Genomic DNA, 14,289 nt, shown 5'->3' on the forward strand with positions numbered 1-14,289 from the left:
TACCCCAAAGCAACTCACATTTTTTTTTTTAATGGATAAGAAAAAAAAGGCCAAGTTTGCAGCTAAAATTTTCCAAAACTTTTACATCTGTCACCCCACTGGAACATAGATCTAGACAGCCAAAAGTTAGCTGCAGAGGTAGCCTCAATTACTTTCTCCATGGACTCTGACTGGTTTGGACCAAATACCAAAATATAAAAGGCAAGAGAAAAGAAAATAACATGGGCCTGCTTGTTCCCTATTTTCTGCTTACAGGTACTCTTTAATTTACAATGAAAGACAAAAAAAAAAAAATTCTAAATAGTTTCCTTCTGTGCCAACAACTTCTAGTCCTACCAGACTATCATTTTTTTCCAAAGCACTTTGAGAATATAGTCCTCATACTTGTATGAAATATGAAATACCTTTTAAAAGTGCTCAAAGTGGGTTTTTTTGGCAAAGACCTTTAGTTGTATGTAATTTTAGAGTGTTCTGTGACTATTAAAAAGAACTTGAAAACTATTCATTGAAAAAAATTGATGGAGGTGTCTGGCTGGCTCAGTCAGAAGAGCTTGGAACTCTTGATCTCAGGGTCCTGAGTTCAAGCCCTATGTTGGGTGTAGAGATTACTTAAATTAATAAAACTCGCTGACAGCATGGAGCCTGCTTAGGATTCTCTCTCTCCCTCTCTCTCTGCCCTCCCCAGCTCTCCAGCACACACTCTCTCTCTCTCTAAATAAACTTTTCAAAAGTTAAAAAAACAAAAAAACAAAGAATGTTGACAGAGACACCTCTGTTAATGGAAACAAGGAAACACCAAAGATTCTATACTGGGTGGTTCCAAGGACACAGAATGCTACGAGCTATTTCTGCTTTAAAGCCTTAGTCTTTACAACTTTAAATTGTTGTTAAATAACCCAACATATGTATAGCAACCAATGAGACACATGCTTTGTTCCACATGCTTTGTTCACAAAGGCCTGGAAGGCAGTAAGTACTCAGAGACAATGGACATCTCTCCAGTATAACCTGTTTCAAAGATCCCTCTGACTAAGTTTCAATCCAGGCTTATTTCCACCTACCATGCAACATATTCCCAAGTGTCTCTTCTGTGGCCTAGCCACTCTAACAAATAAAAACTATTTTTGAAATTGAGCTAAATAAGACACTAGACAGGTAAATCTGCTGAAATAGATGTAGGCAAGTGTATCTACAATGCACTCCAAATGAAAATAATCCATCTTGAAATAGTCATTTTGGATGATCTGAACTATTCCCCTTTCGTTAGCCTGATAGAGATTTACTACACTCATAAGTAAGTGTATCTGAGTGTTATTAGCACTAGCCATAATATGATTAATAAAACATTTGGACTACATGGGAGTTTTACAAACTCATTTCTAATTAATTTAAATGAAAAACATGTCCACACTGCCTCCATATCTGGGCTTCAATATTTCTTCTGAGTGTACTTCTTAATCCTGGGATTCCATGCATTGAGACTAAAGTTCTGTTACATTCATTCTCTCTAATGGTGCATAATGGGGAAAAGGAAATAAGAAATTCTGTCAAAAGGAAAACAAGAAATCTTGTCTGAAGAATCTTCACTCATGGGGCGCCTGGGTGGCTCAGTCAGTTGAGCATCTGACTTCAGTTCAGGTCATGATACCACAGCTCGTGGGTTCGAGGCCCACCTCAGACTCTGTGCTGACAGCTCAGAGCGTGGAGCCTGCTTCAGATTCTGTCTCTCCCTCTCTCTCTCTCAAAAATAAATAAACATTAAAAAAAAAATTTTTAAGAATCTTCATTTACTTGAAGCTCATACCTATTACAACAAATACAAATATTATTTTGGTTTAAAGAAAGGGTAGGTCATGATCATGGGGTTCTTTACACAAACTGTTACAGGCTTGTATACCAAAAGGGGAGGAAAAGGCCAATTTTCTGTGCAAAAATGAAAAAAAAAGTTTAAATAGAATGATAAAATAAAAAGTGGGAAGCTGTATATAAGGAAGATTTACAAGTCTAAGGCAATCTATCACTTATTTGCAGCAACTAACACAGAAGCACTGCTATCAAAAGAACTTACAACATACAGTGAAAATGGTTTTAGTAGGATTTGATGTCAACAGACATATGTAGTAACTGACTAACTTTAAAGATTCATTTGGAGCTATCCACCCATCTGAAAGATGAATTCCAGAAAAACATGCAAATGGCCCACTCAGCAGAAAATGGAAAGAATATATTCCTGCTAGCATAGTGCTAACATCCTGTATTATAACTTGCCTAATACTTGCTAAGCACCCATTATGTACCAGGCTCAGTACTCTGGAGTATCAAGAAATGGGACTAAATTTTTAAATTTTTAGTTTATTTTTTGATCTCTTAAAACTCGTTCACAGTAGGCTTCCATGAATGTTTATTAAATTTAATCTGATTATTTGTAGAGCTCTGCACATTTTACTTCAATGACTTTCTAAGGCTAAAGGACCACATGTTGCTTTGGCTCAAAGTAGAGCTGATATTCTGTTAACTGAACCCCTATACTGGGCCCCCATGCAAGAGGGTAATGAGGGATGATGATGCATAATTCACAGAAGTGGTGCGAGAGAGTGGCAACAGACAGGGAGAAAAGGTCTATTAACAAAACAGATTCAACAGAACTTTGCAGCTAATTGGTTACGGCAAAAAGAATGAGAGATTTTAAACTTGAAATATTTTTTTAAACAGGGTTTTGTGTTGTTGTTTGTTTGTTTGTTTTTTTGGTTTTATTTACCTATTTCGACAGAGAGAGAGAGAGTGTGAGAACAAACAGGGGATGGGCAGAGAGAATCTTTTTTTTTTTTTTTTTAATGTTCATTTATTTTTGAGAGAGAGAGGGGGAGGCAGAGAGAGGGACCCAGGATCCAAAGCAGGCTCCGTGCTGATAGCAGAGTGTCCGATGCAGGGCTTCAACTGGTAAACCTCAAGATCATGACCTGAGCCGAAGTCGGATGCTTAAACTTCTGAGCCACCCAGGTGCCCCAGAAAAGAGAGAATCTTAAGCAGGCTCCACGCTAAGCTGTCAACCTGAAGCCTGACTCGGGGCTGGAAGCCACAAACCATAAGATCATGACCTGAGCCCAAATCAGGAGTCCCCTGCTTAAGCAACTGAGACACCCAGATGCCCCTTTAACTTGTATTTCTAAACGTTAGGTCAACATTTAGTTTTTGATTTAGTGTCTAGCAATATTTACTGACTTGTTTGTTTGTTTTAAGATTTTACTTTGTAAGTAATCTCTACAACTAACATGGGACTCCAACTTACAACTCTAAGATCAAGAGTCAAATGCTCTACTGACGGAGTCAGCCAGGCACCCCTGCTAACTTGTTGTTTTTTTAATGTTTATTTATTTTTGAGAGTGAGACCACAGAACAGGGCAGGGGCAGAGAGAGGGAGACATAGGATCTGAAGCAGGATCTGCACTGTCAGCACAGAGCCCTATGTGGGCTCGAACTCAGGAACTGTGAGGTCATGACCTGAGCTGAAGTTGAATGCATAACTAAGCCCAGGCACCCCTTCTCACTTGTTTTTTTCAACGTTTATTTATTTTTGGGACAGAGAGAGACAGAGCGTGAACGGGGGAGGGGCAGAGAGAGAGGGAGACACAGAATCGGAAACAGGCTCCAGGCTCTGAGCCATCAGCCCAGAGCCCGATGCGGGGCTCGAACTCACGGACCGCGAGATCGTGACCTGGCTGAAGTCGGACGCTTAACCGACTGCGCCACCCAGGCGCCCCTCACTTGTTTTTTTAAAATGCTTAGGATCTCTGCCTCTCCCCAATCTCCAAAGAACTTTATTCACTAACTTGTAAGTTCTTAAAGGCAGGGATCACACCATAGTTATCTCTATATTCCAAACACTCAGGTCAACATACACACTGTGTATAAATGTTTGTTGAATGAATAATTTCCACCATTCATCTCCCCTTATCTTTTCTTCCACCATTTATTTCCTTTATTTCTGTGTGTGTGTGTCTCGTTTCCATTCACATCTATATGCTTGTCTCCAACTTTCTCTTCATATCTGTTATTGCTTGTTCCCTCTCCCCATTTCCCACCTTACCCCTATCTCTTCCATTACTGACCATAGTAGAACTAAAATGTATTCTTTTTCAGTCTATTGAACTGAAATTGATGGTCTCTATTCTTGTTGATTTAAATAGATCATTTTTAATTTTTCTTAAATTTGTTTTTTACTATGGGACCCTCAATTTATTATTTTTTAAAGTTGATTCTAAAAAAAAAACCAAAACCTGTCACTTTTGTTCTAAATGGAAAAGAAAGGGATCTAACAGATTTTTGTGTTGGGGAGTATTCAAATCTTGAAAATGTTACAAAACGGGGGGGAAGCTTAAATACTAATCAGAAGGAAAAAAGTGTGAAAAATTTAAAACTCCCCAATTTTAATCAGATATCTAAAAAGGTTATTGGAGAGGAAAGTGAAAGTTGAAAGCTCAACATGTACTTTTATTCCATTATCTAAAAATCTAGACTATAGTTGAAAATGTTATATTGAACATCTTCTTTCAACACTAAATACCTTATTTTGAAGTCTCTTATTTCTACTTTATTTTTAAATGTTTACACTTTGTGTTATGTTATATTTGTAACCTGAAGAAAAATGAACCTTCTTCCTTTAAGTACTTGACTGTATGCAGTTTGCAACGTAAAGGAGCTTTTCCATCTTAGTTGGAAAGCAGCAATTTCCTTTTAACCTCTTACTCATAGCCAGGTAACACCTCAAATCATTCAGCAAAACGACAGGATGCAAGAATATAAAAGTGAAAGAGACAGTTCTTCCTCCCATAATATGTAAAGCTGTTTCTTTCCTCTGTGAAATAGTAGCATTGTCCCTACACAAATGTTATTTCTGATAAAAAAAAAAATAATAGTAAAATCCACTTAAAAGGAAAAATTTGGATTGCCTACCTCAATTTTGTATAAAATGTAATTTTTATCAACAGAAGCCAACCAAAACGTGACTTTAAGAGTAATTATATTAAAATACAGGATCATGTAGACCAGAAAACCTCTAGATTTCTTTAATGTTTTTTTTTTTTTTTTTCATCAAGGAACCCACATCTCATGATCATAATAAGCTTGTAATCAAACTTGTGCGCTGAGGGGTAAGGCTCATCCTCCCAATTCAGACCAGCCAAATGGGTGTCACGGTAAGAGAATCTCATTACATTTAGTAAATAGAAAGGACACACAGGGCGAGTAGACACTGCAAGCCGCGGCCTCAAAAACACAAGGCAGATGGGCTTAGAAACAGGAAAGCCTCACGAAACGATTCTCCTGCCTGACAACGACATCTGAAAGTAGCCTCCCCCACCCTACAAAGGCGTACCCTGCCCAGGAAGGATGGCGAAGGCACCTAGCATGAACACATCGTACGCAGTTCCAGGTCAAGTTAGAAGTTAGGAAGACCCAGGTTCCGCGAAAATAGCAAATACTGAGTGTGCGTGCACAGTGTGCACGCCCTCCCCGGGCAGGGAAGACCAACAAAGATGTATAAACCAACTCTGTAAAATCATACAGCATGCACCCACACCTCTCCCCCCACAACGGATCCGAAGCGCCGGAGGGCACGCTGACGTCCAGGCTGCGGTGGGAGACCTGTACAGACCACGCCAGGCAAGCCGCAGAGGGCTGAGCCCGGCCAGGGAGCAGAAGCTCAGGGGGCTCATCCCGGAGGGTGGAGACGCAGAGGCACTCCTAGCCCCTCACCTGCCGGGGTGCGCGGGACAGAGCGCAGGGCGGAGGCGGGAAGCACCGGGAGCGGCCGCGCGGCCGCGCACAACCCTTACCTGGCAGAAGCACCTCTGCGCCGCCGTCTCCGGGGACTGCTGCCCACCACGACCCGAGCCGAGCAGCCACACGGCCCCCACGAAGCCGATCAGGAAGCCCCAGCGGCGGCCCATAGCCGCTCTGGCCGCTCGTCGCCCGGCCCCTCCCGGTCCCAGCACTCGGGCGCAGGCCGCGCGTCCGCTGATGAAGCCCGCGCGGGCCGGCCCCCGGCGACGCCCCACCTCCCGGCCGCCTCCCAGGCCCGCCCTCGGCTCTCCCGCCTCTCAGCGGCCGCCACCTCCCGGCTGAGCCTGCGGACGTGCCAAGGCGCCCGCTCCGGCCGCCCGGGGCCTCGGGTCGGCTTCCTTCCCCGCGCGTGAGGCTGACGCACGAGCCCGCTTCCCGGCTCGGCCCCGCCCGGAGCACCGCGCCCGTCCCCGGCCCCCAACGCCCGGTGCCTGGAGCCTGGCCCCGGCTCGCCCGCCTCAACCCCAGCGCGGGCGTTGGGGGTCCTTCCCGCCGCCACCGCGCGAGCGAGCGAGAAACCCGAGGGGTCTGGGTCTCCCCGCAGGGCCCGCCCCACCCCGCGCAGTCCCGGCCAATCCTTCGGTCTCTCCAGACGAGGAAGTCAAACCGTACCAATTACGCATCCACAGTGTCCCTGACAGTCTTAAAGCTGAAAGGGATTATGAGTGATAACCTAGACCAGGGCTGCATAATAGAGTTTCTAGTCGTCACATCGAAAGAGCAAAAAGAAACAGGTGAAGTTCATTTTAATAATCTATTTTATTCAACCCAATATGTGCAAAACATTTCAAAATACACTCAATATTAAATTATCCATATTTTATGTGTTGTTTTTGAAATCTGGTGTGCATTTTATGCAAACTAGCCACATTTCGTAGTCAAATGTAGCGAGTGGCTAGTGTATCCGTCAGCACAGGTGGAAACTACCCTCTCATTTCATAGGAGGAAACAGGCCCAGAGTGAGGCGATGATGTGAGAGCAAGGGGCGAGCTGGATAGTGAGAGAGCCATGTCCTATAACTCCCAGCCATGGGTCTAGTCTAAAAGCCGCCCCCCCCCAGGAGAAATTTTCATGGTGAAACTGGAAAGCTTCCCAACACCTTACACATTAAAATTTCAAATTAAAATTTTTTTGGTATGTCATTTTTTAAAAGCCACCATTTAATGAACTAGCTTAGGATATGGTAGGCCCCAAATAGGTTTTACTTCTGTTTTCTAGCTGAGAAATATAAGCGTAGAAAGTTTATATATGTTACTCAAAGTCACATGGTATGATAGAGATGAGACTCAAACTCAGATTATTTCTTACTTCAATGCCCATAACCTATGGTCTGTCCATCACTTATTAATCCAATCTCCCTCTTTACCTAGGAAGTTCGTTTTCATCAGACCTGTGTACGGATCTATTTATCTCTCCAGGGCCCAACCCAGCTCACTCATTCCCTCTTCTATGTGGTCTTCTTGGTTTCCTCTTCACCCATTTCCAGTCTCTAAATGAGTTTTGATTCAACAAACTTACTCTATGCCAGACTGAGCTTGACATTACAGATATGAAGATACAGAAGGCCCAATCCCTGCACATGGAGAGACACCCCATGGAACTTAACAGGTGATCTTTGATGACATTTCTACTTCATGTTTCTACAACTGAATGGTAATCTCTTTAAACTCCTTAAGCAGGGATTATGTCACAAACATACCTGTGACTCTCAATACCTTAACAAAGCTTCTCTTTGCAAGTGTTTGTAAAATGAATGAATGTTTTATATTATATATATATTATATAAATGTATATAATATATATTAATACTGGCAACAGTATTAATATCTGAAGATATCAAAATATCTATGAAAAATAAGAGACATAATATGAAAATGGAAAAACTAAACAATAAAGCCTAAAACTGCAGAAGGAAGCAATCTGAACATGAATCAGCTCTGGATTTCACCCTGATGCAATAAGCCTGTAATTTGGGAGAGCTTAAAACTGTCAATGTTCTCAGGATGAAAGCTTCCATTCCTAAGATTTGAACTCTTGCCCACAACAAATTTAGCAAACTTGTAATCAGAAACAATCACCATATAAGACTATTTTTTATTTTATTGTTTTTTCGCTTTGAGGTATAATTGACTAATAAAATTTTAAATATATGTCATAATGATTTGGTATACAGATAACATTGTGAAGGGATCCCCCATCAAGTCCATTAACACATCCATCATCTCACATATTTACCCTTTCTTCCTTCTTGGTGAGAACATTTAAGTTCAACTCCCTTAGCAAATTTCAATTTTACAATACAGTGTTTCCAACAATAGGCACCATATTATACATTAGATCCTCAGAGTTTATTCATCTTATATTAGAAGCTTTATACCCTTTTACCAAAGTCTCCCTATTTTTCTTTTTTTAATTTCACATATAAGTGAAACCATGCATTTGTCTTTCTGTGTCTGGTTTATTTCACTTAGCATGATGCCCTCAAGGCCTATCCATGTTGTAGCAAACAGCAGGGTTTCCTTCTTTCTCATAGCTGAATAATAACCCATTGTATATGTATACCACACCCCCTTTATCCATGTAGCCATTGTTGGACACTTAGGTTGTTTCCAAACTTTGGCAATTGGGAATAGGCGACATCAAACATGGGAGTGCAGACACCTTTTCAAGATAATGGTTTCATATACACCCAGAAGTGGGATTGCTGGATTTTGCTTTATTATCTTTTTTTTTTTTTAATTTTTTTTTCAACGTTTATTTATTTTTGGGACAGAGAGAGACAGAGCATGAACGGGGGGGGGGGGGCAGAGAGAGAGGGAGACACAGAATCGGAAGCAGGCTCCAGGCTCTGAGCCATCAGCCCAGAGCCTGACGCGGGGCTCGAACTCACGGAGCACGAGATCGTGACCTGGCTGAAGTCGGACGCTTAACCGACTGCGCCACCCAGGCACCCCTATTATCTTGATAATTATCATTTTTCCTCTCAGATTTGTAAGGGACCTTAGAATGTGCAAAATACAGTTTTGTGCACCTGATGTAACTACACTGACACTTCCCTAAGAATCCTTCAATTTGGTCCTTTGTGTGAGTTCAGTTTTTCCACTCTGCCTTCTCTGGCAGTCATCTCACCTGTGTTAGGGCCTAGGCAATAACTCATTAGTCACTCAGGAACTATTAAGGAGCACCCACAGGGTACATAGTTCAACCTTTGCTTTCCAAAAGTCCAGCCTCCAATTTATTATACCTTAGCTAAACAACATTAAATTTTTTACAGATGAACAAGGCCATCTAGTTATTCTAATACTAGTGATTATAACAACAACATAACTTAGATTTAGTGTACACAGCATTTCTTGATGGAATTCTGATTACTATGTAAACAACAGCTGTTATTATTATTTTTAATGACCAAAGCAGGAAATGGCTTGAGCCCAATTTCTCAAAATGGGGCATGGAGATTTACGTAGGGAGCTTCTCGGTACCTAAACATTTTCTGGCACTGAGTAGGCTAGAAGGAACTAATTTAAAGAGAAAAATTTGGTCAAGGAAAAGGAGTATTATGACACTCAAGAGGAAAAAAGGCTAAGTAAAAACCTAAAGGTTTTATTAGATCTATTTATCTAATATTCATTGACTATAAATGTACACATGGTACATTGCTAGAATTTTCTCTCAAGATGCTTGAGATTATTTGAGCTGGGGGAGAAATACCACCTAAGCTCTATCTTCACCTCCTCTCCCTCATATTCCTGGAAGAACAAGTTACATATAGTAGAAACTGATAAGTTCCCATTTATACCTTACCCCACTGTGCGGCCTGATTTCCAACTCTACCTTCCTACTCCTCTATACCTGGCCTTGTTACGGCCAAATTAATTACCATTTTCATGAGATCGTGAAATCTCTGCTGCATTTTGACAATGCTGATTTCTCCTTCCTTCGATTCTACTTTCTATGTACCAAACACTCCAGATTCTCCTTACACATTTCTTTTTTAAAAGCATGTTTATTTATTTTGAGAGAGAGAGAGAGCACAAAGAGAGAATCCCAAGCAGGCTCCATGCTGTCAGCACAGAGCCCAATACGGGCTTGATCCCATGAACCATGAGATCATGACGTGAGCTGAAATCAAAAGTCAGATGCTTAACCGACTGAGCCACCCAGGCACCCTTCCCTCCTTATACTTTTATAATATTATTTAACTGTCTCCTTCGTGGGCTTTCCCCCAGCCCACCTCTAAGATGTGAGTGTTCCCCAGGATTCTATTCTCTGTCCAGTCCTCTTCTTCTATACTCGCCCCTGGAGAAGCTTGACCAGTCTCATGATTTTAAATACCTCCTCCCTGCCAATGACTCTCAGATCTATTTTTCCACTTCAGATCTCTCCCTTGAGCTTCAAAATCCAACTGCCTATTGGACACAACCATCTGCTTTTCTTAGAACTGTTTGGTCACACCACCATCCATATCTAGACACCTAGAAAGTAGGAAGCTACCCTCAGTTTCTCCCACTTTTTCACCAATGAATACATTGGTTGATCTATTGATCAACCAAGTTTGCCAGTTCTTTCTTCAATTTAGTCCCTCCTCTTCATCTTTATGACCAAGGACTTAGTTTCAGCCCTTATTGTCACTCACCTGATTTATTGTCACAGTTTCCTAAATGATCATCCAGCCTCTAGGCTTGCACCTATTCCAAACAGCCTCCATGCTAGCCTAGTTTCTCAAAAATAGCAATCTGGAGCACCTGGGTGGCTCAGTCAGTTAAGCATCCGACTTCGGCTCAGGTCATGATCTCGCAGTTCGTGAGTTCGAGCCCTGCGTCAGTCTCTGTGCTGACAGCTCAGAGCCTGGATCCTGATTCAGATTGTGTGTCTCCCTCTCTCTCTTCCCCTCCCCAGCTTGCTCTCTGTCTCTCTCTCAATAAATAAATAACTAAATAACTAACTAAATATTTAAAAAATAGAAATCTGACCATGTCACACCTCTGTTTAAAATCTTCAATGCTCCCAACTATCTGAGGACTCAAATTCAAAATTCTCAGCATGATATTCAAGGTCATCATTATCTGGCCTCACCTCTTTCTCTAGCTAGATCTCCAATACCTCTCTGCCTTACCGTCACTCAACTATTAACAATTCCCCACATAGACCTTTTTTCCACCCTCCATGTCTTTATTCACCCTATTTCCATTCCTGAAATGTCTTCTGCCCTGTCCCACACCAACTGCTCTCACTTCATCTGGCTAACTCCTTTAAGATTCAGCTCAGGCAACTGCTACCTCCATGAAGTCTTCTGTAACTCCTCTGTGCCTGGATTAGGTTTCTCCTCTTTGGTTCCATAAGTTCATATAGTTGTGCTTAGCACATGGAATCAAATAGGTATTTATGTAGAATTTCTTCCCCTTTCAACAGAGGGGTAGTGAACTTGCCTCGGTAGTCTTGGGTTGCCCAGCACTTAGCATTTTGTGTGTGCTTCACAAGATGACTTCTGAGTGAATTAATGAATGTACACATAAATTAACTAATGAACTTGAAAAGATAACAGCATGAGATGTCACAGGGCAATGTGTGATTATGTTTTAAACAAACACTATTAGCTTACAGGCAAAGCAATCATTTGGGGCAGAAGTAAATCTGGATGGGACAGAGGACACAATTGAATTGGAATTGACAAGAGAAAATTCACAAAAGGTGTGGATGAGGGAGAATTGGTGACAAAGTAGGAGCTCAACTACCACCTGATAGGTTAGAAAAAAACAAAAGAAACTTATCTAAAATTCATATAGAAAACATTTCAATATCAAGATTATCCAGTCAAGAAACAAGTGTGGCTCCAAACTCAGGGACTCTAGACTCAGCATGATTCCAAGTAGACCAGACAGAGTTCCAAAGTGAAAAAAGGGTGGAGTAAGTGAAGGCCCTCCCTGCTGAATGTTAAAACTTCTCCCCTACCTCCAGCAGATCACATGTAACTCTCAGCTCCAAAACTTGCAGACCTTATGCATACCTGCTTTCCACTCATTGCCTCATGCCTGACCCCTCCCTCTCCTATTCTAAAAGGAGAGTGGAGAATTCTTCTAGGAATAAACAACAGCATCTGAAACAACAGAACAGTTAGTCCCCCTACTCACACACTCAGAATTCAACTTCCTTTTTATTTAATGCCTCAGTCTATGATCAGAAAACCAAGGCTCACAATGTTGTTAAGGAAAGCCTCCAACATGACATAGCTCAAAACAAATAAGAAAATAGGAACTTTGAGTGAAAAAAAGGGAAGGAAGAAAAAACAAAAAGCTATAATCAATATCATCAAACATGCAAGAACAGGAGTCTATAAAAAGGAAAAATTACAGAGCAAGAAACAGATCTTGGAAACTATATGATAGCCAAAATAAGGTTTCGACAGAAACGTTGAGGAAATCTCCTAAATAGTGATATAAAAAGACAAAGAGGTAGAAATAAATGAAAAGAGATGGAAAAAATAGAAGGCTAATTAAAGGAGAACAGAGTCTGATTAATAAGGGTACCAGTAAGGGAGAACATGAAAATGGAGAGGAAATCATCTTAGAGGTTATTCAAGAAAATAGCCAAAAATGAAGGATGGCTATCTAGATTGATAGGGACACTGAGTGCCCAGTTCACTGGATGAAAAATTCCCCTGACAGATAAAATTTTCAGACAGGAAAAACAAAACACCCAATATCCTACAAAGAATTAAGAATCAGAAAGGCACTGATCAGAATCAGAAGCACTGGAAGTTCCAGGACAATGGAGCAAGGCTATTTAGCCAGCCAAGCTATTAATCAAGCCTGAGAATAGAATTAAGATATTGTTATGTATGAAGAATAATGTATATCTTTAAATCCTTTCTCAGAAAATTATGGGAGGATATGATCCAACCAAAGGAGTAAACCAGAAATGAGGAGACATGGGTATCCAGAAAGAGGAGATAGCACCCAAGACAGGACTTAAGAGAACTTCTGAGAAGACAGCCCTAGAACCCAGATTAGAGCAAGGAGGGAGGCCTCAGGAGGAGTGTCGCCATGTAAACTGGACGGACACCTGATGTGACTGACTTTATGGAAAACACTACTCAGAGGAAGTTAATAATTATATTGTAAAGTTGGGGAAAAGTGATTAAAAAAAAAAAGAAGAGCATCTAAAAAATGAGGCAGCTTTTTAGGGCACCTGGGTGGCTCAGCGGGTTAAGTGTCCAACTCTTGACTGGCTCAGGTCATGAGCCTCCAGGTTCATGAGTTCGAGCACCATGTCAGGGTCTGTGCTGGTAGCATGGAGCTTGCTTGGGATTCTGTCTCTCTCTCTCTCTCTCTCTCTCTCTCTGCCCCTCCCCCACTCACTGTCTTTGCCTCTCTCAAAATAAATAAAAATAAACTTTAAAAAAATGAGGCAGCTTTTAAGTCCTGGAAGTTCAAATACCTTTACAATAAAACAAATGTAACTATTGTATATTGCTTGATTTATACAGCCCCACAATGAAACAAATATGGGATGTGATTTAACCAAACTTGTGTATATTATATGTATTGGAGGACAGAGGTAGGGAAAGTAGGGATCTGAAGTGATATAAGGATGCTAAATCTTTATCTTCCTTATTAGCAAGTGAAAAGATAAATCCTAAAATTGATCTATCAAGAAATAGAGCATAAGCATATTATTTATAAAGAAAACATGGAAGAAACGTGTTGAAGAGTTGGGGAATGGGACCTAGGGGTAGAATAAGGTGGGACAATGGACTCCTCTTTCCCAATCTAAGTGTTGTAGTACTTTTTACTTTTTTAGTTTTCTTTTTTTTATTTTAAGAGAGAGAGAGAGAGAGTATGCGTGCTTGAGCAAGCAGGGAAGGGGCAGAGGGAGAGAGAGAGAGGGAGAGAGAAAGAGAATCTTAAGCAGGTTTCACACTCAGCAAAGAGTCTGAGGTGGGGCTGGATCCCACGACCATGGGATCATGACCTGAGCAGAAAGCAAGAGTCAGACCCTCAACCAGGGTGCCACCCAGGCGCCCCAAAGTGTTGTAGTACTTTTTTAAAAAGGTCTTTATGTATTACTTTATTAAAGAAGAGTATTTCCCAGAAGTCTAGGAATTCCAACTTCTATTCCTACTTCAACATCTTACTGCTTAGCCATAGATACATTTAATTACATGAATTCTCGTGGGCATTTAGGGAGAGATATTTGGGATGACAATTTTCCAAAAACTCAAGTGTTGTGTCTGATTTGCAAGCAAAAGTAGTTGCTACTTGCCTATCTGGTACTGTTTCCCAATTTCTCTCTAGAATAATCAGTTCCTGTCCTATTAGTTATCTGTCACTGTGTAACAGATTACCACAAAACTTAATAGCTTAAAACAAATGAATATTTATCGCCTCACAGTTTTTGTGGACTTTTGTGCAATTCAGGAGTAGTTGAACTGGGTTGTGTGACTCGGTC

The 14,289-nt window shown here is 41.2% G+C and overlaps 1 protein-coding gene across 1 annotated transcript in view; it reads right to left on the reverse strand.

Moving 5' to 3' along the window:
• Nucleotides 1-5,983, reverse strand: part of ERO1A (endoplasmic reticulum oxidoreductase 1 alpha) — a 46,404-nt gene extending 40,421 nt beyond the window's left edge. Inside the window, exon 1 of the mRNA XM_030319109.1 lies at nucleotides 5,835-5,983. Within this exon, the coding sequence (XP_030174969.1) occupies nucleotides 5,835-5,948 (114 nt within the window). The 5' untranslated portion in view covers nucleotides 5,949-5,983. The remainder of the gene's footprint in view (nucleotides 1-5,834) is intronic.
• Nucleotides 5,984-14,289: the final 8,306 nt, after the last annotated feature.

This window comes from Lynx canadensis, chromosome B3 (assembly GCF_007474595.2).
Source record: "Lynx canadensis isolate LIC74 chromosome B3, mLynCan4.pri.v2, whole genome shotgun sequence".
In the NCBI taxonomy this organism is placed as follows: domain Eukaryota; kingdom Metazoa; phylum Chordata; class Mammalia; order Carnivora; family Felidae; genus Lynx; species Lynx canadensis.